Below are 24,575 nucleotides of genomic sequence, written 5' to 3' on the forward strand. Positions count from 1 at the left end.
GGCACTTGTTTGGGCTGGGCGATGATGAATCAGTCAGGATACTTCTCTTTATAGATATAAATTTATTTATAATTTGTGAATTTCGGTTAGAAAATTGCCTACTAGGACCTGACCAGAGAACCTGAGAATGTGCATGAGCAAAAAGCCAGTTGCATTGTATTGCATGATGAGAAAGGAATATGGTGAAAGTGGACAGTGAAGCAACCAATTGAACACCTAAGAACGGATCGGCAAAGATTCACAGCGATCACCACAAAAATCAGTTCTCTATTTGCAACCAGCAAAACCAAACAGTTAAGTCAAAATAATTTTAGGGGTGAACAAATGTCGGGATCCTCATGTGTGAAAGTGTTGATGTGGCGTCCAAGACCGTAGCACTTCCAAATCCCCCATCAGTCCATTGATGCCATTTCTGGTAGAATTATTGGGGTAATTTATATGCAACACTATGCACATGCTAAAGAATATGATTTTGCAGGGCAGAAAAGAAGAACCAAAGAGCTGGATTAGGCCCCAGGGCTTGGCCTCCTTTAGTGTACACAATAGCCATAAGTTTCACATTCTAAAGGTAAAAAGGAGTCATTTATATGGGAAATGCATTTATTTGAACAGACAAGGAGAGAAAGCAGTATAGGCACGCTGTAAACAATATTCACATATTCATTTCCAAAATTTCACAACTGATTTTTATCATGGGAACCATTTTTTAAAATGTCATATAAGAATGTCATTTTGCAACAACATTATTAGCAAAATGTAGTTATTGAATTTGGTTTAGAAAATGGAAGGACATGAATTAGATGTTTTAGTAACTTACAAATTTTGCATAATCCATGGATAATCCTTAGACAATTCAGTGGAAACACAGAACAACAGAACAAAGGGGTTCGTTATGAAATACTGGCATGCTTTTTCCTCACCAACTGCTCTTTGCTGTTCAGTTCAGGTCTCAATAGAATGATATAGCATTTGGGGCAAAAGATGCACCCCAGTAACCCAGAACTCGAGGCCAAAATGGAGAAGACCTCAACAGCCACCATGTATTTTGTCTTGGTACTGAGATACGTTGGAAGAAAAGAGAGCCAAACACTGCAAAAGACCAACATGCTGAAGGTAATGAACTTGGCCTCATTGAAAGTATCAGGTAACTTCCTGGCTAGGAAAGCCACAATGAAGGTGATTGTAGAGAGGAAGCCCAGGTAGCCCAAAACACAGTAAAATAGAGTGACAGACCCTTCATGACATTGCACTAGGATTTCTTCTGATAGCGAGAGAGTGTCCCGGTCTGGGAATGGAGGAGAGGTTGCCAGCCATACAGCACAAATGAGACCCTGAACCAGAGAGCAGGAAAAGACAATGGAATGTGCTAATTTTTTCCCCATCCATTTCCTAAAAATATTTCCTGGGTTGGAGGCCATGAAAGCCACCACCACTGTAGTGGTTTTTGCCAAAATGGAAGAAAGAGCCACTGAGAAGACGATGCCAAAAGTGGTTGGTTGGAGGAGGCAGGTCACCTTTTCCGGTGGTCCAATGAAGAGCAAACAGCAGAGGAAGGAAAGAAGTAGTGAGATGAGGAGAATGTAGGTGAGGCTCCGGTTGTTGGCTTTGACTATGGGGGTATCTCGGTGCTTAAGGAAAGTTCCAAGTACCAGAAGTGTCATCAGAGAAAAACAAAGAGCCAATAAAGCTAAAATAATGCCCAAAGGTTCTTGAAAAGAAAGGAATCGTGGAAGCTTAGGCATACACTGATCTCTGGCCTTGTTTGGATAGTGACCTTCTTGGCAAGTGATACAGTAATCCATGTCTGAAATAAGAACATGAGAGTATTTTAAAGTTACTCCAGTTTTGATTGGGAATTAAAAAGTGCCTTTCCGAGATGCCGCCTAACTTCATACTTTTAAACCTCACAAAGATTTTTAAAGCAGTTCAAATAAAAATACGTAATAAGAAATTTCATGGAGTGCAATTGATTGAAAATTACGCTGAACAGAATGGTGTATCAATATATGGGGAAAGTGGACAGGGGGAATAACTCAAGGACACAAGGGGAGTTAGAATATGAAAGAACAGAAGTGGCTCAGGAGTGAAGCTCAGAAAGTTCAGGAGAGAGAGAATTCAGGAGTTCTCACTTAATTACTACCCCACTTGAAGCAAATGTAACTGGTTATTGTTGGGATTGCAGATGGGATAATAGAGGTGCTTTTCTTCTTCCAATGTTCTCCTTAGAAGTGAATTTACTGGTTCCCAGCCAAGAAATTCTGTTTTCTTTTACATTTTAATTTACCTGCTCCATGCTGTCTTAACAGTTCAGGGGTTATGAAGACAAATGAGTTACTTTGCTGAATCTCACTTCTAATGTAATTCCTCCTGCATATTCAGGCAGCAATACTTTTTTGTTGTGCCTAAGCCATAAATAGTGTTCTGCTCGTGATGTATCTTGGAATGTTTCTACTACATGTTCTAAAAAACCATGTTTAGCCATTTCTCCCCATTGCCCAAGTATACAAATATTAAAACACTAGCAACAAAGTCCGTTGTGGGGAAAAATACAACGGGCTCTAGAAATGGGAGGGCGGGCAGGCAGACATTCACTCCTCCTCCATCACTGATTCCAGCTGGTGAAGGCAGGGGGTGGGCATTGCCACCTGCTCCACTCCTAATACCAGCTGGGTGAAGGCGGAAGGCGGGCATTGCCATCTGCTCCCATCCTGGGCTTCCCACCATGGCATGTTTTCTGGAGGGACATGGCGCCTTTCCTAGGCTTCCCTCCATGGAAGTGCCCTCTGGTGGTGCACCAGGGTGTAAAGTGAGTTGTCTGAAATACGCTTAGTCAGTTATATAGTAAGACCCTTCTGAGCAGCATTCCTGCCTCCAATGCCACAGATTTCCTGGATACTTAAATTAGATCCAATTTAACAATTCATCTCCTACCTTCCTGGTTTGATATCTTCCCTTCTGGACATGAAGCACAATCATAACAACAAAATTTGTCCCCTTCCTTCTTTTTCCTGCTGTAACCAGGCTTGCAGAAGTCATTGCAGAGAGAAAAGGGAGGCACCTGCTCTTGAACAAAGGATGAATTTAAAGTTGAGAGAGGTTGTTTATATACTGAATATATTCGAAAATGCATATACCATACTCTCTGGAAATAAGAGCTGTTTACAATAAATGAAGCTTGAAAAATATCGGACCATAATACAAGATTTTTTTAAAAAATGAAAAGCTTAACCAGCACACAAACTACAATGTACACAATTATTTCTTGAATGCCTTTTCTGAAGGAAAAAAAAAAGCCTCGCATGTTTTCTGTCAAACCATCCTTCTTCCTCAAAGTTTTCCTGAAGGTAATTCCAAATGACTGGTTATACAACTGAAATAAACTTGGCCTGGCGACAACAAAATGGATCTGTCTGATTGAGCAGAAACCCAAAAGGGCCTGCTGAGCTGACAAAGGAGAAGATCATCTACATAAATTAGAATAAAAGTCCATTTGCTGTCTTTCTTTCTTGAGTACAGGCAGCATTCTGCGCCGCCTTGCTTGAATCCTTCTTTGATGAGCATTTGGTTCAGTTTCTGGTTCCAGGCCCTTGCAGCCTGTTTCAGTCCATAAATGCTCTTCTGCAGTTTGCACACAAGTCGTCTGTCTTTGGACTGTTCAAATCCAGGAGGCTGTATCATATACACGTCTTCTTCCAGCTCTCCATGTAGAAAAGCAGTTTTCACATCCAGATGCTCCACATGCATCTTCCCTGCGGCTGCTATGCTCAGTAGTGTTCTTACTGAAGTGTAAAAAGTGTAAAAAAGTGTATGTATTCCTATGTATTCATGGCAGACTTGGAGTAACGCTTCCTCAGCTCCCATCCACTGGAACCACTACTATACTTAAGATTCCTGGATGACATCTTCATCATTTGGACCCATGGGAAGGAAGCCCTTGAGAGATTTCATCAGGACTTCAATAACTTTCACCCTACTATCAACCTAAGCCTGGACCACTCTACACAACAGGTACACTTCCTGGACACCACTGTACAACTACATAATGGACGAATAAATACCACCCTATACCGGAAACCAACAGACCGATACTCATATCTACATGCCTCCAGCTACCACCCTAAACATACCACTCGGTCTATTGTCTACAGCCAAGCCTTACGTTACAACCGTATCTGCTCCAATGCTCTCGACCGAGACTCACACTTAAGAGATTTACAACAAGCATTTTTGAGACTACAGTACCCACCAAATGAAGTGAAGAAACAAATCAACAGGGCCAGACTAGTACCCAGAAACAGTCTGCTCCAGGACAAACCTAAAGGAACTAACAACAGAACACCACTGGTTGTCACCTATAGCTCCCAGCTCAAACCCATCCAATGTATCATCAGTGAGCTACAACCCATCCTGGAAAATGATACCTCTCTCTCACAAGCCCTGGGTGGAAGACCTTTCCTTGCCTACAGACAGCCCCCCAACCTTAAACGACTTCTCACTTACAATCATGAATCGGCCAGCAGAGTCACCAGCACAGGTACCAGGCCCTGCAACAGACCCAGATGCCAGCTCTGCCCCTATATCTACCCAGGGAATACAATTACAGGACCCAATGGCATCAACTACACTGTCTCTTGCTCTTACAGCTGCTCATCCTCCAATCTCTGATATATGCCCTCATGTGCCAACAATGTCCTTCTGCTCTGTACATTGGACAAACCAGCCAACCTCTACGCAAAAGAATAAATGGACACAAATCTGACATTAGAAATGCCAACTTCCAAAAACCAGTGGGAGAACACTTCAATCTACCAGGACATCCCATCAAAGACTTAAAGGTTGCTGTGGTTCAACAGAAACCTTTCAAAAACAAAATCCAACGGGAGGCTGCTGAATTGGAATTCATATGCAAATTTGACTCTGTCAAGCTGGGACTGAATAGAGACTATGAATGGTTATCACATTATCACAGGTAACAGATTTCCTTTACAGCGGTGTGGTCTGGGGGAGCCCAGTGGCGCCTGGTATGGGCTTTTGGGGACCACAGTTCTCTTTGTCAGATGCATCTGGCAGGGAAAGCTGTGGTTATCGAAGGCTTATACTACATAGGAATTGGATGCTTATACTGCTACAAACTAACATGGCAAACTGACTCCACACCAAAAGGAGATGTTTACATTTACTAGCAAAGGAATGTTTTGGTTGCCTCCCCGCTAATTGCATCTTGTCCCCTTCTGATATATGTCCTCTTCTCTCCCCTCTCCCTCCTCCTCTTCTGTATTTGCCCAGTTTGTATCATGCATCTGACGAAGAGAACTTGATTCTCGAAAGCTTATGCTACAATAAAATTGGTTAGTCTTAAAGGTGCTACTGGACTCTTTTTGATTTTGCTACTACAGACTAACACGGCTAACTCCTCTGGATCTTTTACTGAAGTGTGTTTCACTACTGGTGCAAAGGTTTCATCATAGTCTTCTCCATACTTCTGTAAATATCCCTTTGCAACTAGTCTTGTTTTTTACTTCTGTACTTCTCCATCTGCATCAAATTTGGTTTTGAAGATCCATTTGCATCCTACTGTCCTCTTTCCAGGTGGTAGTTCTGTGAGAATCCATGTCTTGTTCTGGATCAGAGAGTCAATTTCTTCTTTTACAGCTCTTCTCCATTTCTCTGCTTCTCTTGTTGGCATTCCTTCTATGTCTTCCCAGCTAGAAGGTTCTGGTACAGCTTCTGTTTTTGCCTGGTAAGAGAATTTCATTGGTGGAACTCCTTTGTTTGTTCTGGCTGAGCGCCTGACACTTGGCTCTGCTTCCCCTTCTCTTTCTGTGGGCTCTGCAGGTGTCTCATGTGTCTCAGTCAGGTTCCAGAGTTGCACAATCTCTGGCTGCTGTGCTGCATCAGCTTCCTTTGGTGTAGATTCTCTGGTGTCTGGCCTGCTTGCCTTCTCTCTTTCATCAATGTATACCATGTTGCAAATCTTCACCATGTCTGTCTCTAGGTTGAGGATTCGGTATCCTTTGCATCCCAGTGCATATCCAACAAATATGCCTTATTCTGTTCTGAGATCCATCTTAGACCTCTTTTCCTTTGGAACATAAGTGTAGGCCTTTGATCCAAACACTCAGATGCCTTACATTGGGCTTGCAGTTGTACCACAGTTCAAATGGTGTGCTGCTTGCACTCTTTGTAGGCAGCATGTTCTGCAGATAGGCAGCAGTGTTGATAGCTTCTCCCCAATATTTTTGAGGTAGCTCTGCTTCTTGGAGCATGCTTCTGCACATTTCTGTGAGAGAACGATTTTTCCTCTCCGCTATCCCATTGAGCTTGGGGGTGTAGGGCATGGTCAGGTGATGCTCTATTCCTTCAGCTGCTAGGAAGCTTGTCATCTCCTTCCCCACGTACTCACCTCCATTGTCTGTGCGGATAGCCATTGGTTTTCTCTGGAATCTGTTCTGCACCATTGCTAGGTACAGCTTGAATTTCTCCAGTACTTGGCTCTTCTTTCTGAGCAGGTAAGTTACAGTAAATCTTGAAAAATCATCAGTAAAAGTCAGAATGTACTTACTTCCACTGGGTGTTACTGTTCCCATTGGTCCACAAAGATCACTATGAATCAGCTCCAGTGGCCTTGTGGTTTGCTTCTCACTCTGCTGGTGAAAGAAGGTCTTGTGCCTTTGGCTTGAACACAGCAAACACATTTCTCTGCATCAGGACATTTTCTCATTTGCAAATCATTAGTCAGATTCTGCCTTTCAAGCTGATATATATAATCTATATTAGCATGTCCAAGCCTTCTATGAATAAGTTGAGAACAATTCTTGTGATTGCATCCTCTAATTAGATTTACTCTTCTTTCAGAGCAATCAAACATATACAGTCCATCCTTAAATGTGCCCTGAGCAATTAATTCACCTTCATTGCTAATAAAACGTCTCTCCTTTGAACAGTTTTTATCCCCTTCTGAGCCATGGCTGAGACAGAGAGGAGGTTGCTTTTCAGTTCAGGTATATAAAGACAGTCAACAATCTGCACTTCTTTAACTTGGCCACTGGTTAGTGCACAATATGCAGTTACATTGCCTCGTCCCCGAGCGGTCAGTATACATTGTTTTGCAATGTGTATTCATTTCATCAAATAACTCTTCATCTTTAGCTAAATGATGATTGCAGCCAGAATCAACTGTCCATTGGAATACACTTGCATCTTTTGCGACAACATTTAAACATTTCTTATTTGATCTGCCAGCATTAGGTCGGCTATTAGCATTTGGTGAGCCATTGACTCACCAAGGCATTCCTAAAGCCTTTTGTCTCTATCCCGTGTGGCTGGGAGTTGCTTGCTCTTTGTGATTCAAGAAAATGGCAGTTTCTTTTTAGATGGCCCTTCTTCCCACAGAAACTGCAGGAGGAATCATTCCTTGAGCTAACTCTCAAGGCATGTTCATTGGACTGCTCTTTATGAAATTGTCTATTAAGACTTTCTTCTTGTAATCTTGCAAGCACATAATTTAGGCTTAGGTTTTCCTGCATTTTTAAGACATGCACAATGCTTGCATAGGATTGAGGAAGGCTGCTTAACAAAATTATTGCCAAATCCTCATCTTCTATTTGTTTTCCAAGGGATCTTAATTTTTGTGATATTTCCATAAAATTTGAAATATGATCCCTTAGTTGTTGCTGAGGCTGCATTTGAATTTGATACAATTGTTTGATGAGCAAAATTTTTCTTTTAATTGATTCCTGTCTGTTAATTTTTGCAAGAGACCGCCACATTTCAACCGCTAACAGCTCATGAATAACTCTTAACAACTGTTTATCACTTAAAGCATTAATGATAATGGATCTTGCCCGGCCGTCATTTTTTACCCATTTGGCTTCTTTTTGTGGGTCTCCTGCAGGCTTGGCATCTTTAACTGTGTCCCAGACTTCTTGTTCAATGAGTTGGGCCTTAATCCTTTCTGACCAGATTTCGTAGTTCTCGTCACTTAATCAGTTGACATAGAACGCCTGCTGTGCTCCCCAGGAGTCTGCCATCTTTCCTCTATTGTCTGCCATCTATACTTTAGCCTGCGGCTGTCTGAGCTCCGGCAGAAGTTAATTGCTCTCTCTAATTACAGCACGTGTGAGTGCTGGGCCCATAACCCTGTTAGCTGAGTGCAAAAAGAGCAGTGAAGTTACGCTGTGCTGATTAAAGAGGCAAAGAGTTTATTTGAGGAAAATACATACTTGATAGTAAAGAGAAGAGATAGGTTCCCTTGCTATCTGACTACATCTTGCAGAGAGAGAAGAAGAAGTGTGGCAGGAGAGAGAAGAAGCAGGATATTGCCCTGTTTAGCCCAATAGGGGACAAGACAAGGAAATGACTGTCAGGACTGTGACCCACAGCACTTCCATCTTTTCTCTCTAGTCTCACTTTCTGTACTTTTCCAGTGTTGTTTTTGTGCGCAGGTTCACAGACAACGTTGGTTCCCAAGACAGCCTTATCTAAGATGGCTCGCCACAGCGACCTTGGAGAAACCACCTCCACATTCCCAGCTCTGTACAGGCAAAGGGGGGGATGGACTGGAGGGTTTGATATACTGTAACAAGCAATTAACACGTCATTCTCAACAAGGGTTTTGTGTACAGCCAGAAGCTATCCTAGCCTTTGGATTACCTATGGACACTCTCAATAAATAACCTTTGACTCAAGAGACCTTGGATTTCTTCCCGCAAGGGGTGGGAGAAGAAATCAGAGTAACTTGAAACTCGGTAGACTGACAATGACTTCCAGAAAACAAGAGAGATGCTGCTCTAACTGTCCTAACTAAGTGATCCTTGCTGCCCCTTGCATAGAAGGCTCTTCTTCCTTCTTGCTGCTGCAGTACACCAGACATTGCTATTTCCAGCACTTCCTGCCTTGCTGGAAAGGATGGGAGGGAGAGGACCTGTTATGTGGGGGGTAAGTGGGAAGATCCCCCAGCAACCACCAGGCCAAAGAGGAGTGCGCTGGTATTTCCGGCATGGGAAGGAGAGAACATGTCATTCAGACTGGGGGCCTGATCCCTCAGCCACCGCGGGTCCTCACCAGAGGGTCCCACTGAGGAACAGTGCATCGGCAGCCTCCTCCTGAGCCATCAGCCTCGAGGTTGTAAGTGGTGCTGTCCCTTGTTCCAACTGACCCAAAGTGATGTCATTATGCGGTCCTGAGTTTCACCACCTCTTTTCCCAGAAAAAAAGCCCTGGCTATCGGTGTGGAGAAACACCATTCTGTTGGTGAATTTACCTTTCTAGGTGCTACAGGAGGGAGGGGCCAGTTCTGGAATGGAAGTTGATTGGAGGGAGAGTGAGTCAGTTGGTGGAGGGGAGTTAAAAAGTTGACAGTGGCTGAGGAGAGAGGGGAATGGCTCTGAGGGGAGTGGTAGGTTTGAGTTAAAACCCCAGTAACAAAGTATCGTGCCTGCCCTATAAAACATCCAGCTAGGGCATGAGTATAGAGAAGGAGGGAGAAACATTAGAGGTTTTGTTTTTTATTTCCTTATGTTATATATTGTCTTCCGTTCACTGCATACTTGTCTGGATGGAGTTATGATCTTAAATACATTTTGTTGATTAATGAAGGAATGAAGACCCTCTGTTCCACATAGATCCCCAACTGCTTGGGTCTGCTAGGAGGGGGGGAGAGAGGTCAAGGAATACAAAGGGACTTAACCAAAGGGAGGTTAGGAGGCTGTCCTGCCTAACCAGAAACCCATACGGGGACAGTGGTGGCAGCAACTACCCAGAGACAGAAAAGTGAGACAGCCCCTTCAGGTGCCTGGCTAGGCAAAAAGGGAGGGGTAGGCAGAGCGGGGCCTACCAGCAGGAAGAAAGGCCCCGATTTGCCACAATCACCATTGGATTTGATCATATGGCGTGAAGCAGAGATATTGTCCTGAAACCTACTGATACCTGTTTGGATGGATGACTCTCTGGTTTCTGTCAGTTGAGAGACACTGCAGGTTTCTCTCACCTGAGTCAGACCCCTGTGCCACTCAATTTTATCCTTTTGAATACGGAGCTCTTCCCATAAAGGGCTCTGAACGTCCAACCTTCCAACTTGCACTCTGACATAGGAGTTATTTGGGAAAGTGACTAAGTTTGTAATATCAAACCCCGCCTCTAGTTCTCCCTGATGGTTGAATGCAATTTCATCTCCAGCACTGTTGTTGAATGCGATCTTCTGCAGAAATGAGTGGAGCTAGGCAGAAAGAGAGAAGGGGGTGGGAATCAAAGCAATTATAAGATGGTGCAATATGATCAAAAGGATGTTAAAACAACTTTCAGAGAAAGGTTTTGATTTTTAATCTAGAGGAGACTTGAGTTATGAAACCAAGAGTCTTGTATTTGAAGAATCATGGTACTGGGTCTCATCCCACTCTGGATTAGAAATATAAAATATTATGGGGATTTTGAAACCATGGGCAGGAGATCGGGCTTTTGGGGGGCTTTTTAAAGGGAAACTGAAACCAACTAATTATTATTATTTATTATTATCATCATAATTATTAATAGCCTTGGACTATTTATTTATGCCACTTAATAGTTCTATAAGGCCATACAGTGAGCCCCATAGAAATATTAAGCCCTGCACCAACAAAGGATTCAAGGATCCCGCTCTCAAAATGTAGGCTATGAATAGATTCTGGCGAGCACAGCAAGCCCATACAGCTGGGAGTTCACGTGCTACAAGACCTGAGAAAATTTTGAAATTTGACCAATTACAGGGACATTTTGAGGCCATAGAAATATTAAGCCCTGCACCAACAAAGGATTCAAGGATCCCGCTCTCAAAATGTAGGCTATGAATAGATTCTGGCGAGCACAGCAAGCCCATACAGCTGGGAGTTCAGGTGCTACAAGACCCTGAGAAAATTTTGAAATTTGACCAATTACAGGGACATTTTGAGGCCATATGAAACAGGTATCAGAGCATATTCTAAGGTCAATATTAAGTACTTCAACCCATTGGCTTATGATTTTTGTCACTAAAATAGTCTTAGTCTAATAACAAACACTTTAAAAAACTCCATCAAAGATGTTGAAAAATTCACTCATTAAAAAAAGTTGCTTCAGGGCCCCTCCAGGATTAGGGGCCCTGAATCTTAAGCTTCATTAGCTTCATAGTAGATCTGCCCCCGTCCAGCAGCCTCTTTTCCTATTCTTATTACTTCTATCAACAGAGGCAGATTACCTTCCAGGGCTCCACATTCAGGGGAGCCAATCTGCTCACATCCTTCATTGTTTTATGGTTGGCTGTAGAAGAGTGCATGAGATGGAAGGCATGTGCCACAGCACAGACAGCATTGTAGATACTGTAGCTGTGGCCTGTCATGCTCATTTCAAAAAATGTTGCTGGAACACTCTCCAAGCTCTCCTCCCCCGTACAAGTTTCACTGAACTGTGTTGGATCCACAGAATTTGGGAACGAACAGTCGAACATTTGTTCCCAAACATCCTTGATAAAACTATCTCCTCTTGCCCAGAAAGGCTTTACAGTCTGAAGAAATTTTCGGAAACCATTAACCTCATTTGAGTGACCTGTGAAAGAAAGAGCACCATGAAACATCTGTATATCCAAAAACCTTTGAAAGGTTGTGAAGGCGAAATCGGTCTGGGCTGTCATAATCCACACTTTTCCAGCAGAGGTTCTCTCCATATACTCAGGGTCTATCGGGAAAATCATTAATTTGGGTATCCATAAAATGCTTGTCAGCCGTGTTATAGCTGTAATATCTCCATATACAATAACTACGTTGGCTTTTCTCTCCAGAAAATCTGGACTATTAGTGAAAAAGTTAGTTAGCATTTCTTCTATGGTCTCAAAACGCAAAGCTGGTTGCAACCTTTCTATGAAAGCTATACAGATTCCATTCCTGGAAAGCATCGGCTCCACAACCTGCAAAAAATGATCTCCTCTATCATTATCTGAAATGATAAGCCCCACCCATTTCCATCTGAAATGCCGAAGTAACTTGACAATTCCTGCGTATTGAAAGTCTTCATTGGGGACCATGCGGTAAAAGGAAGGGATGTGATTTCCATCCATGATTGCTGATTCAAGGGAACCATATGAAATCTAAGAGGCATACATTAGAGAGAGTGGCAAGAAATTGTGAGGACATTATCACTCATTATATTCTTATTTACAAATTTTTTGTTTTATACAAACATTTGCTCTCAAGACAACAGAATAGTGAATATAGCTATACTTTAACCTCTTCAATGGAGGAAATCATAGAAGAAATATTAGTTCTGTTTTATCTATAGATAAATTAAGAGGTAGGTCCCTGCGCAATTTTATGACCAATGAGATTGGTTTATTCTATTTATTGAAAAGCTTGCTATCCTGACTGATTGGCTGGACACAATGGCTTGGACTTTGCAGAAACCAGGTTGGAAAGACATAAATTGTAATAGCCCAGTTAATAATTTTTTTCACACAGCATCCTTTTTCATACAGCAGCCAACCAGTTGCCTTGGACGGCCAACAGGGCCTTCAGAAACAGAAACACTGCCTGGCGAGGTAGGAAATGGCTGCCAAGCCCTGGAAAATTACTGGCATGTGAGTCATTGGCAAGACTGACTACCAGCCCCACATCCCTGGAGATGTGCAAAGATCTTAAGACAACGGGTCTTCCAGGAGTTCCCGAATTAATCACATCTACACCCTACCCATCTTCCCTTATCCACTCTCCCCATCTGAGCTATTCAGGAATCTGATAAGCCCCACCCATCCAGCCATCATAAGTCATCAAGCACCTTTTTACCTCCAGCAACACCCAGGAAGGTTTAATCAAACCTTTCCTATTATTATTGTCTCGCCTCAGAGAAAGCCATTAAGTTATTGTTTACGGGAAGAAGATGCCATCCTGCCCCACGGTGCATTCAACAGTATAATTGGGAACCCTCCATCACAGTTGTGTGTGTATGTTCTTGGATCCTACAACAACCCTCAGACACGTGTCGGAGCCTCTTGTTGTGAAGCGCTGGCTGCATGGTGGCTACGTTCTATGGACGTCCTTTATCTTCTGTAAAATACCACCTGATCCTATACTTCTCTTCATTTCTCCACTGCTTTCTAGTTAGTTTTGTGTATATGCTGTGTATGTTTTTGGTGTGTTTGCCTTTTCCTCTTAATAAAAATCATTCCTGATGAACACTTGCCTGGTTCTTTCAAAGAGTTCTCTGAGAGCAATCCTCAAATATACTGGTGGAAGATCTCATAGCTTCCTCCTCTCATTGCTTCTCCTTGCATGCTAACTCCCCCAACTCACAAGGAGACCCACCATTTAGGTAACATAGTACCAAATGATGGACCTCCCGTATATGAATCTGTATAACCCCTTTTTGAAATAATCTATTATTGTGGCTTTCATTACCTCAACTGATAGTGAATTACATAGTTATATAACTCGTGGATTAAAATGGTATTTCCTTTTTTTTCTTCTGAACCTATTTCCCAGGAATTTCACTGGGTGACTTTGAGTTCTAGAACTATGGAAGAAGAAAAAAGCTCCCTCTATCCACTTTGTCGAATTCGTGGATAGTTTTATAAAGCTCTGTCACATCTCCCGTTTGCCATCTTTTTTCTAGAACGAAAAGTCCCAGAGTTTTCAACCTTTCCTCAATGGAAAGTTGTTCCAATGCTTTAATCATCTGGGTTGCTCTCTTTTGTGCTTTTCCAGTTCTGCAATGTCCTTTTAGAGATATAGCAAATAATACAAAACACCACAAGAGAAGCCTCCATTCCTTCAACAGAAAACATGTTAAGTCCTTGCCCAGGGAACATATTTCCTTGCCAAGGGAACATTTCAATAGAGTAGATGTGTTAGTCTATGGTAGCAAAATAAAACTTCCAAAGATATCATCTGGACTTTCTAGGAACAATGAATGAACAAATAATGTCAAACTGGCTAGTGTTGAAGCAAATACTGACCCTACTTAGATCCATGAAATTGTTCCTATCTGTAGTTCAATAAGGAGTATTTGGTGTAGTGAAATTATTAACAAACTAAAAACAGAGCCCGCTGTGCAAATAAATACAACGGGCTCTAGAAAGCTGGGGCTGGGGAGGGCTGGTGGGAGGGTGTAGTTAGAAAGGGCTGGCAGGTGGGGAGCAAGGGGGGTCTAGGGAGAGATGAAAAGCAGGAGGGGTCTGGGGAGGGATGGTAGGTAGGGAGGCAATGAAAGTTTGGGGAAGGCCTTTCCCCTCCACACCCCACCTGTCTCTCAGCCCTCCTCCAAAGTCCATTGCCTCCCTATCTGCCTTTCTCCTCCACACCCCACCTGCCTCTGACCCATCTCCAAAACCCCATTGCCTCCCTCCCTGCCTTTTCCCCTCCAGGGGAGGGCTGAGAGACAGGTGGGGTACGGAGGGGAAAGGCAAGGAGGGAGGAAATGGGGTTTTGGAGAGGGCTGAGAGACAGGTGGGATGCGGAAGGGAAAGGCAAGGAGGGAGGAAATGGGGTTTTGGAGAGGGCTGAGAGACAGGTGGGATGCAGAAGGGAAAGGCAAGGAGTGATGAAATGGGGTTTTGGAGAAGGCTGAGAGACAGGTGGGGTGTGGAAGGGAAAGGCAAGAAGGGAGGAAATGGGGTTTTGGAGAAGGCTGAGAGACAGGTGGGGTGTGGAAGGGAAAGGCAAGAAGGGAGGAAATGGGGTTTTGGAGAAGGCTGAGAGACAGGTGGGGTGCAGAAGGGAAAGGCAAGGAGGGAGAAAATGGGGTTTTGGAGAGGGCTGAGAGACAGGTGGGGTGCAGAGGGGAAAGGCAAGGAGGGAGGAGATGGGGTTTTGGAGAGGGCTGAAAGACAGGTGGGGTGCAGAGGGGAAAGGCAAGGAGGGAGGAGATGGGGTTTTGGAGAGGGCTGAGAGACAGGTGGGGTGCACAGGGGAAAGGCAAGGAGGGAGGAGATGGGGTTTTGGAGAGGGCTGAGAGACAGGTGGGGTGCAGAGGGGAAAGGCAAGGAGGGAGGCAATGGGGTTTTGGAGAGGGCTGAGAGACAGGTGGGGTGCACAGGGGAAAGGCAAGGAGGGAGGCAATGGGGTTTTGGAGAGGGCTGAGAGACAGGTGGGGAATGGAGGGGAAAGGCAAGGAGGGAGGCAATGGGGTTTGGGTAAGGGGTTAGAGACAGGTGGGGTGCGGAGGGGAAACGCAGGGAGGGAGGAAATGGGGTTTTGGAGAAGGCTGAGAGACAGGTGGGGTGCGGAGGGGAAAGAGAAGGAGGGAGGCAATGGGGTTTGGGTAAGGGGTTAGAGACAGGTGGGGTGCAGAGGGGAAAGGCAAGGAGGGAGGCAATGGGTTTTGGGTAAGGGGTTAGAGACAGGTGGGGTGCAGAGGAGAAAGACAAGGAGGGAGGCAATGGGGTTTGGGTAAGGGGTTAGAGACAGGTGGGGTGCGGAAGGGAAAGGCAAGGAGGGAGGAAATGGGGTTTTGGAGAAGGCTGAGAGACAGGTGGGGTGCAGAGGGGAAAGGCAAGGAGGGAGGCAATGGGGTTTGGGTAAGGGGTTAGAGACAGGTGGGGAAAGGCAAGGAGGGAGGCAATGGGGTTTGGGTAAGGGGTTAGAGACAGGTGGGGTGCGGAAGGGAAAGGCAAGGAGGGAGGAAATGGGGTTTTGGAGAGGGCTTAGAGACTGGTGGGGTGCAGAAGGGAAAGGCAAGGAGGGAGATGGGGTTTTGGAGAGGGCTGAGAGACAGGTGGGGTGCAGAAGGGAAAGCCAAGGAGGGAGGAAATGGGGTTTTGGAGAGGACTGAGAGACTGGTGGGGTGCAGAAGGGAAAGGCAAGGAGGGAGATGGGGTTTTGGAGAGGGCTGAGAGACAGGTGGGGTGCAGAAGGGAAAGGCAAGGAGGGAGGAAATGGGGTTTTGGAAAGGGCTGAGAGACAGGTGGGGTGCAGAAGGGAAAGGCAAGGAGGGAGGAGATGGGGTTTTGGAGAGGGCTGAGAGACAGGTGGGGTGCAGAAGGGAAAGGCAAGGAGGTAGGAGATGGGGTTTTGGAGAGGGCTGAGAGACAGGTGGGGTGCAGAAGGGAAAGGCAAGGAGCGAGGAAATGGGGTTTTGGAGAGGGCTGAGAGACAGGTGGGGTGCAGAAGGGAAAGGCAAGGAGGGAGGAAATGGGGGTTTGGAGAAGGCTGAGAGACAGGTGGGGTGCAGAAGGGAAAGGCAAGGAGGGAGAAAATGGGGTTTTGGAAAGGGCTGAGAGACAGGTGGGGTACGGAGGGGAAAGGCAAGGAGGGAGGAAATGGGGTTTTGGAGAGGGCTGAGAGACAGGTGGGGTGCGGAGGGGAAAGCCAAGGAGGGAGGAAATGGGGTTTTGGAGAGGGCTGAGAGACAGGTGGGGTGCGGAGGGGAAAGGCAAGGAGGGAGGAAATGGGGTTTTGGAGAGGGCTGAGAGACTGGTGGGGTGCAGAAGGGAAAGGCAAGGATGTAGGAGATGGGGTTTTGGAGAGGGCTGAGAGACAGGTGGGGTGTAGAAGGGAAAGGCAAGGAGCGAGGAAATGGGGTTTTGGAAAGGGCTGAGAGACAGGTGGGGTGCGGAGGGGAAAGGCAAGGAGGGAGGAAATGGGGTTTTGGAGAGGGCTGAGAGACTGGTGGGGTGCAGAAGGGAAAGGCAAGGAGGTAGGAGATGGGGTTTTGGAGAGGGCTGAGAGACAGGTGGGGTGCAGAAGGGAAAGGCAAGGAGCGAGGAAATGGGGTTTTGGAGAGGGCTGAGAGACAGGTGGGATGCAGAAGGGAAAGCCAAGGAGGGAGGAAATGGGGTTTTGGAGAGGGCTGAGAGACTGGTGGGGTGCAGAAGGGAAAGGCAAGGAGGGAGATGGGGTTTTGGAGAGGGCTGAGACAGGTGGGGTGCAGAAGGGAAAGGCAAGGAGCGAGGAAATGGGGTTTTGGAAAGGGCTGAGAGACAGGTGGGGTGCGGAGGGGAAAGGCAAGGAGGGAGGAAATGGGGTTTTGGAGAGGGCTGAGAGACAGGTGGGGTGCAGAAGGGAAAGGCAAGGAGGTAGGAGATGGGGTTTTGGAGAGGGCTGAGAGACTGGTGGGGTGCAGAAGGGAAAGGAAAGGAGGGAGATGGGGTTTTGGAGAGGGCTGAGAGACAGGTGGGGTGCAGAGGGGAAAGGCAAGGAGGGAGGAAATGGGGTTTTGGAGAGGGCTGAGAGACAGGTGGGGTGCAGAAGGGAAAGGCAAGGAGGGAGGAAATGGGGTTTTGGAGAAGGCTGAGAGACAGGTGGGGTGCAGAAGGGAAAGGCAAGGAGGGAGGAGATGGGGTTTTGGAGAGGGCTGAGAGACAGGTGGGGTGCAGAAGGGAAAGGCAAGGAGGGAGGAAATGGGGTTTTGGAGAAGGCTGAGAGACAGGTGGGGTGCAGAAGGGAAAGGCAAGGAGGGAGAAAATGGGGTTTTGGAGAAGGCTGAGAGACAGGTGGGGTGCAGAAGGGAAAGCCAAGGAGGGAGGCAATGGGGTTTTGGAGATGGCTGAGAGACTGGTGGGGTGCAGAAGGGAATGTCAAGGAGGTAGGAGATGGGGTTTTGGAGAGGGCTGAGAGACAGGTGGGGTGCGGAGGGGAAAGACAAGGAGGGAGGCAATGGGGTTTTGGAGAGGGCTGAGAGACAGGTGGGGTGCAGAGGGGAAAGGCAAGGAGGGAGGCAATGGGGTTTGGGGAAGGGGTTAGAGACAGGTGGGGTGCGGTGGGGGAAGGCAGGGAGGGAGGAAATGGGGGCTTAAATCGGAACGCGGCGCCGCGGCTCCAGGGGCGATGGAGGGCGGCGGCGCTCCGCCCGCACCGCTTTTCGCCGGGCCTGAGGGGAGTTTAGCGCGGCTTCCCTGCGCTCCGCTCTCCTCGGACCCGGGGCGAGATGCTGCGAGAGGAGCAGCGCCGCCGCCGCGGAAAGCCCCGGGTCTTTGCAGAGCGGTGCGGCGGGCTTCTCTCCCGCCGCGGCTCCCCCGGGGCTTGCCGCGCGCGCCCTTGCCGCCCTTCCCGCGCCGCCACGAGGAGAGCCGCCGCTGTGCAAAGTCCCGGGTCTTTGCAAAGCGGCGTGCCCTGCTGCGGCGGGGGTGACGCGGCAGCGAGCGCTTCGCCCTCGCCCCGTCGCTGCCGAAAGCGGCGCGGCGGGCTTCTCTCCCGCCGCGGTTCCCCCGGCGCTTGCTGGTACCGCGCGCCGCCCTTCAACCGGGATGCGAAGCCCACAGCATCAAGCGACGCCTCCGGAAGCCGCCTCCTCGGCGCGCTTTTATGCTGGTGCGCCCGGGCATGCGCACCAGCATCTATGTGAGTCGTCGCGTAAGACGTTAAGAGAATTATATAGTAGGATTCAATGAACACCCATATATTGAACAGAATTACCAGAGGGATGCAAACTGTAACAGACTTTAGCCTTTTACTATTGGAAGACAATTGAAGTTTTGTATTAACTTGAAGAGTTTCAGTTCCTAGCTAGTGCCTTTTCTACATGGACAATTTACTCCTCTTTTTTTGAGTGTTTACTACTCAGGGATTAGATTTGTACCTGTCTTTCCATACATCGCTTTTAATTCTGGTGTGGATGCTGTCTTTTTCTGTTCACACCACCATAAAATAAAAAGGGATATGGATGAGGTATGGACATCATTATTGGCATCAATGTTGGTGTCACTTGTGCCATCACATCTCCACCTCTACTTTAAAAAAAAATGTATGCCCAATCCTATTATGTTACGATGACCAAAAGCGCACAGCAGTAAGGTGTTAGCAGTGGGAGTGGGGGGGGGGGAACCAAAATAAATGAAAGCGAAAAGAAACAACATGGCATACATGCAGTGTTGACACAGAGTAATCCCAAACATAGAATTATTACCCGAAAAGCATGGATAGTTAGTCTTTGCACACCTAAAAGAGATGCCTGTAACCACCAACAAAATTAAGCCTGTCATTATATCGTTATCATTTGCTTTTTTTGTGAAGAAAACTTACTAATGATATAGCATTGCAATGTCATTGTTATTGCATTGTGTCGGTTTCCCCACATACACCGGGTCGGCCTCTGCCTCTCAGCTATGGGTCATCCTGGGTGGGTATCTCTGGTTTTGTCCATGTGGGGATCATAAATCTACATGTCTACTTGGATCATGGCTGTAGTGTACTGGGGGATTTTTTAAAAAACCAAGCATAATGATGTTGTAACATCATACGTATCCTACCTGCGGAATTTTGTAAAGGCCTAAGATGTCTGCCACAATCGAGGAGGTTTCTGAACCAAGTCCCCCAATGACACCGATCACATTTTTCAGAAAGCCACATTTATAATTAGGAACAAACCTATGTGATTTGAAAAGTAGATCCAGAGTAGTACGATAAGTCATCGCTGCTTTATAGTAGCTGTCATGGATATGAAACCCAATTGTGACGTTCGGCAAGATCTTGAGATTGTTATTGATCTCATTGATGGCAAACACCAAAGCCAGGATGTGCTGATAGAACTTTAGCACAAAACTGCAAAAAAAAATTGTATTTTGTTTCAAATGATAATTTATAAATTCACATCATTGGAAGAGTCTAGTCAAACCCTCTATTCAACGTAGGAAGTTTGATATAAACACATTAAAAAAGCCTTGTTGGATCAGATCAAAGGCCCAACTAATCCAACTTCCACCTCTCGCAGTGAGATGTTACTGAGAGCGGGACCACAAGTGACGCCTGACACAGGTTGGACACTTGCCAGCTTCCCTCAAGTTTTGATGGGAAATGTAGGCAGCTTGGCAGAATGTTGGACAAGTGACAGTTGAAAAGTCCATTGGACAGCAGTCAGAGTCAAGCTGCAAGACCAGGATGCCTACATTTCCCATCAAAACTTGAGGGAAGCTGACTAGTGTCCAACCTGTGTCAGGCGTCACTTGTGGTCCCGCTCTGAGAAACCTTCACAGATGAAAGAGCTATTCCCACAGTCCTTTAGGGCCATCTGGGCGCACCTGAGAACTTAAGGAGGTCTTGAAAATATGGGAGGTCTTCAAAAGGTCAAGAAAAAACACAGAGATCAGGGAGATTCCTAGAGCATTGCACAATGTGGTGACATCACTTCTGTCCTTTTTCAGCTGGCAATTATGTCATGGTGTTACATGGCACCATTCCCTCCTGTGCCTGTCCTCACAAGCCTTCTGCCGATTGTCAGCCAGTCAGTCTTGCAAAGAAAATGGAGGGGGTGAAGTTCCAAACATGATACAAATTGAGATGGTTCTAGAAGGGAGGGGAGGGAGTTCCAAAGGGAAAATGGGTTTAGCTGAATGCTGGGGCAGTGGGAAAATTCAAATTGCACAGAACTTCCTTTTGGGGGAAGACAGGTGGGAAGATGGAAACAGGGAAAGAGGACTTGGTCTCAGAAAAGTTCTGAAATATATGACATGTAATGTATGCAGTTTAGATACGTTAAATAACATATTGATTTCAAAGCATCATTTTTCTCTAAATTGTTCTCTTTTTGTGAACTCCTACCTATATTGGGATTATATAGAACTGAGTAGTAACTACCTCTGTGGCTTTTACTTTCACAAACACACATACACAGAGAGAGAGAAGAAGGTGGTGGGGAAGAGAGAGACCTGTTTCTCCAGTTACAAAGAATTGTTAACTTAAAATCAGGCATTGTTCGCTGAGAGAAACTGATTCCTTACCATGGCATGTCAACAGACTCCTGAGAAGGGTTTTTCTTGAAAGAAAAACTGTGAGAATAGTAATGAACATGAGAAACAATCCCACCAACGATGATATCTCCTGGCTGGAGCCATTCATACGGTATCTGAAGAGGTTCCGTCTCTACACACTGAATGTAAGGAAGTAGTAGCAGCAGCATCACAGACTTCATCAAGATGATGGCAAAGTTTCACTCAAAGTGCAGACTGTCCAACTCGCTTTCTCCAGCTACTCCAAAGTTTATTATACACAGTAGCTTGGAATACAGCTGGAAACAATACCACTCTGAGATGGACATGCAACAGTTTTATCATTCACCTCAACAGGGTTCTGGGAGCAAAATCTGAATGTCAATTGAGGGACAGTGATTAGCATTATCAGTAAATAACCTGTATGTCTTCAGTCCCTAATCATAGTTATGATTATGGAAGAGTGGTTTTTTAAAAAAAAATTACAATTATGTCCTTTGGAGAGTTCCTGGAGTTTTGACTGGGTAAACGAATTACAGTGTTTTGGTAATTACAGGGAAAATAATTTCTACAAAAGATTTTTTTTTTAAGCTCTGCGTGGAATCCTTGGTAACAGAAGCCACCATGTTTGTAGAGTGACAAACATATCTTATAGTGACCCGTTGGTTGGAATGACACATGAAATGGTCATAGTTGGAATAGTAACGGTAACACCACAAGTGGGGCATTTTCTCTCGTAGAGCAAAATAAGGATGTCCAGGCATGGGGAGCCCCAACACCAAGGTTCCACAATTAGTTCAAGGGGGCAGTCAGCAAAAATTCACATGCACAGAGTCCTCCTCCTCAAGCTGGTTTTCAGAGTCAGGTTGGGGGTCTGGCATTTTCCTGGAATGTAAGATGATTCCTAGACCATAGAATTTAATTAATTTTAATTTAATTTATTACATTTATATTCCGCCCTCCCCGCTTTCGCAGGCTCAGGGCGGATAACAAATACAAACATGTTTAAAAACATTTAAAAACATTAAATAATACATTTAAAAACATTTAAAAGCATTAAATATAACAATTCATGCTGCATAGTGGTTCATACATGCCTCTGTGTGATGGTGATGGTTTAACGGGGGGGGGGGGTCGGGCACTGCCTGGCGTTAGCCATATGCCTGGCGGAATAGCTCTGTCTTACAAGCCCGGCGAAATGCAAGCAAATCTTGCCGGGCCCTTGTCTCGCAAGACAGAGCATTCCACCAGGTCGGGGCCAGGACTGAAAAGGCCCTGGCCCTGGTCGACGCCAGGCGGGCCTCCCTAGGGCCAGAGACACTTAAAGAGATCAGTGCCTTGAAGGAAGTGGCACCTTCAGAGGATTACATTATGAAAAGCCATAGAATCCAGGAGAAACAATTTTTTTTCAGTATCTAAAGAGGGTGGACATTTTAGTTCCTCTTAGTTTTCCTGGGGTGAAATCTCTCAGAAACTGGGGGGGGGGGGGGTGTCTTCAGAGGACAGTGAGGACGAAAGGGGGAGAGCCATGGATCATGCCTTTCCCGGTGTGCAATCTCTATGAAACTGGGGGGGGGGGGTCTGTAGAGGACAGTGGGGACTAAAACGGGAGAGCCATGGATCAGGCCTTTCCCGGGGTGCAATCTCTCTGAAACTGGGGGGGGGGGTCTGCAGAGGACAGTGGGGACTAAAGGGGGAGAGCCATGGATCATGCCTTTCCCGGGGTGCAGTCTCTCTGAAACTGGGGGGGGGGTCTGCAGAGGCCAGTGGGGACTAAAGGGGGAGAGCCATGGATCATGCCTTTCCCAGGGTGCAATCTCTATGAAACTGGGGGGTCTGCAGAGGACAGTGGGGACTAAAGGGGGAGAGCCATGGATCATGCCTTTCCTGGGGTGCAATCTCTCTGAAACTGGGGGGGGGGGGTCTGCAGAGGACAGTGGGGACTAAAGGGGGAGAGCTTTGGATCATGCCTTTCCCGGGGTGCAATCTCTCTGAAACTGGGGGAGCCTGCAGAGGACAGTGGGGACTAAGGGGGGAGAGCCATGGATCACGCCTTTCCTGGGGTGCAATCTCTCTGAAACTGGGGGGGGGGTCTGCAGAGGACAGTGGGGACTAAGGGGGGAGAGCCATGGATCATGCCTTTCCCAGGGTGCAATCTCTCTGAAACTGGGGGAGCCTGCAGAGGACAGTGGGGACTAAGGGGGGAGAGCCATGGATCAGGCCTTTCCCGGGGTACAATCTCTATGAAACTGGGGGAGCCTGCAGACGACAGTGGGGACTAAGGGGGGAGAGCCATGGATCATGCCTTTCCCGGGGTGCAATCTCTCTGAAACTGGGGGAGCCTGCAGAGGACAGTGGGGACTAAAGGGGGAGAGCCATGGATCATGCCTTTCCTGGGGTGCAATCTCTCTGAAACTGGGGGGGTCTGCAGAGGACAGTGGGGACTAAGGGGGGGAGAGCCATGGATCATGCCTTTCCCGGGGTGCAATCTCTCTGAAACTGGGGGGGGGGTCTGCAGAGGACAGTGGGGACTAAAGGGGGAGAGCCATGGATCATGCCTTTCCCGGGGTGCAATCTCTATGAAACTGGGGGGTCTGCAGAGGACAGTGTGGACTAAAGGGGGAGAGCCATGGATCAGGCCTTTCCTGGGGTGTAATCTCTATGAAACTGGGGGGGTCTGTAGAGGACAGTGGGCACTAAAGCGGGAGAGCCATGGATCATGCCTTTCCCGGGGTGCAATCTCTATGAAACTGGGGGGTCTGCAGAGGACAGTGGGGACTAAAGGGGGAGAGCCATGGATCAGGCCTTTCCTGGGGTGCAATCTCTCTGAAACTGGGGGGGGGGTGTCTGCAGAGGACAGTGGGGACTAAAGGGGGAGAGCCATGGATCATGCCTTTCCCAGGGTGCAAACTCTATGAAAATGGGGGGGGGGTCTGCAGAGGACAATGGGGACTAAAGGGGGAAAGCCCTGGATCAGGCCTTTCCCGGGGTGCAATCTCTTTGAAACTGGGGGGGTCTGCAGAGGACAGTGGGGACTAAAAGGGGAAAGCCATGGATCAGGCCTTTCCCGGGGTGCAATCTCTATGAAACGGGGGGAGCCTGCAGAGGACAGTGGGGACTAAAGGGGGAGAGCCATGGATCATGCCTTTCCTGGGGTGCAATCTCTCTGAAACTGGGGGGGTCTGTAGAGGACAGTGGGGACTAAAGCGGGAGAGCCATGGATCATGCCTTTTCCGGGGGTGCAATCTCTCTGAAACTGGGGGAACCTGCAGACGACAGTGGGGACTAAGGGGGGAGAGCCATGGATCATGCCTTTCCCGGGGTGCAATCTCTCTGAAACTGGGGGGGTCTGTAGAGGACAGTGGGGACTAAAGGGGGAGAGCCATGGATCATGCCTTTCCCGGGGTGCAATCTCTCTGAAACTGGGGGGGTCTGCAGAGGACAGTGGGCACTAAAGGGGGAGAGCCATGGATCATGCCTTTTCCTGGGGTGCAATCTCTATGAAACTGGGGGGGGTCTGTAGAGGACAGTGGGGACTAAAGCGGGAGAGCCATGGAACATGCCTTTCCCGGGGTGCAATCTCTATGAAACTGGGGGGGTCTGCAGAGGACAGTGGGGACTAAAGGGGGAGAGCCATGGATCATGCCTTTCCTGGGGTGCAATCTATCAAACTGGGGGGGGGGTCTGTAGAGGACAGTGGGGACTAAAGCGGGAGAGCCATGGATCATGCCTTTTCCGGGGGTGCAATCTCTCTGAAACTGGGGGAGCCTGCAGAGGACAGTGGGGACTAAAGGGGGAGAGCCATGGATCATGCCTTTCCTGGGGTGCAATCTCTATGAAACTGGGGGGGTCTGCAGAGGACAGTGGGGACTAAAGGGGGAGAGCCATGGATCATGCCTTTCCTGGGGTGCAATCTCTATGAAACTGGGGGGGTCTGC

General features: G+C 47.0%; 1 protein-coding gene across 1 annotated transcript; it reads right to left on the reverse strand.

Annotated features, from left to right (window-relative positions):
* Positions 1–890: 890 nt before the first annotated feature.
* Positions 891–12,063, reverse strand: LOC129339746 (vomeronasal type-2 receptor 26-like). Its single transcript, XM_054994329.1, has 4 exons — positions 11,209–12,063; positions 9,988–10,215; positions 2,932–3,058; positions 891–1,804 (listed from the first exon to the last, which is right to left on the reverse strand). The coding sequence occupies exons 1-4, from the start codon at positions 12,061–12,063 to the stop codon at positions 891–893; spliced, it is 2,124 nt and encodes a 707-aa protein (XP_054850304.1).
* Positions 12,064–24,575: the final 12,512 nt, after the last annotated feature.

Source organism: Eublepharis macularius, chromosome 12 (genome assembly GCF_028583425.1).
Source record: "Eublepharis macularius isolate TG4126 chromosome 12, MPM_Emac_v1.0, whole genome shotgun sequence".
Lineage (NCBI taxonomy): Eukaryota > Metazoa > Chordata > Lepidosauria > Squamata > Eublepharidae > Eublepharis > Eublepharis macularius.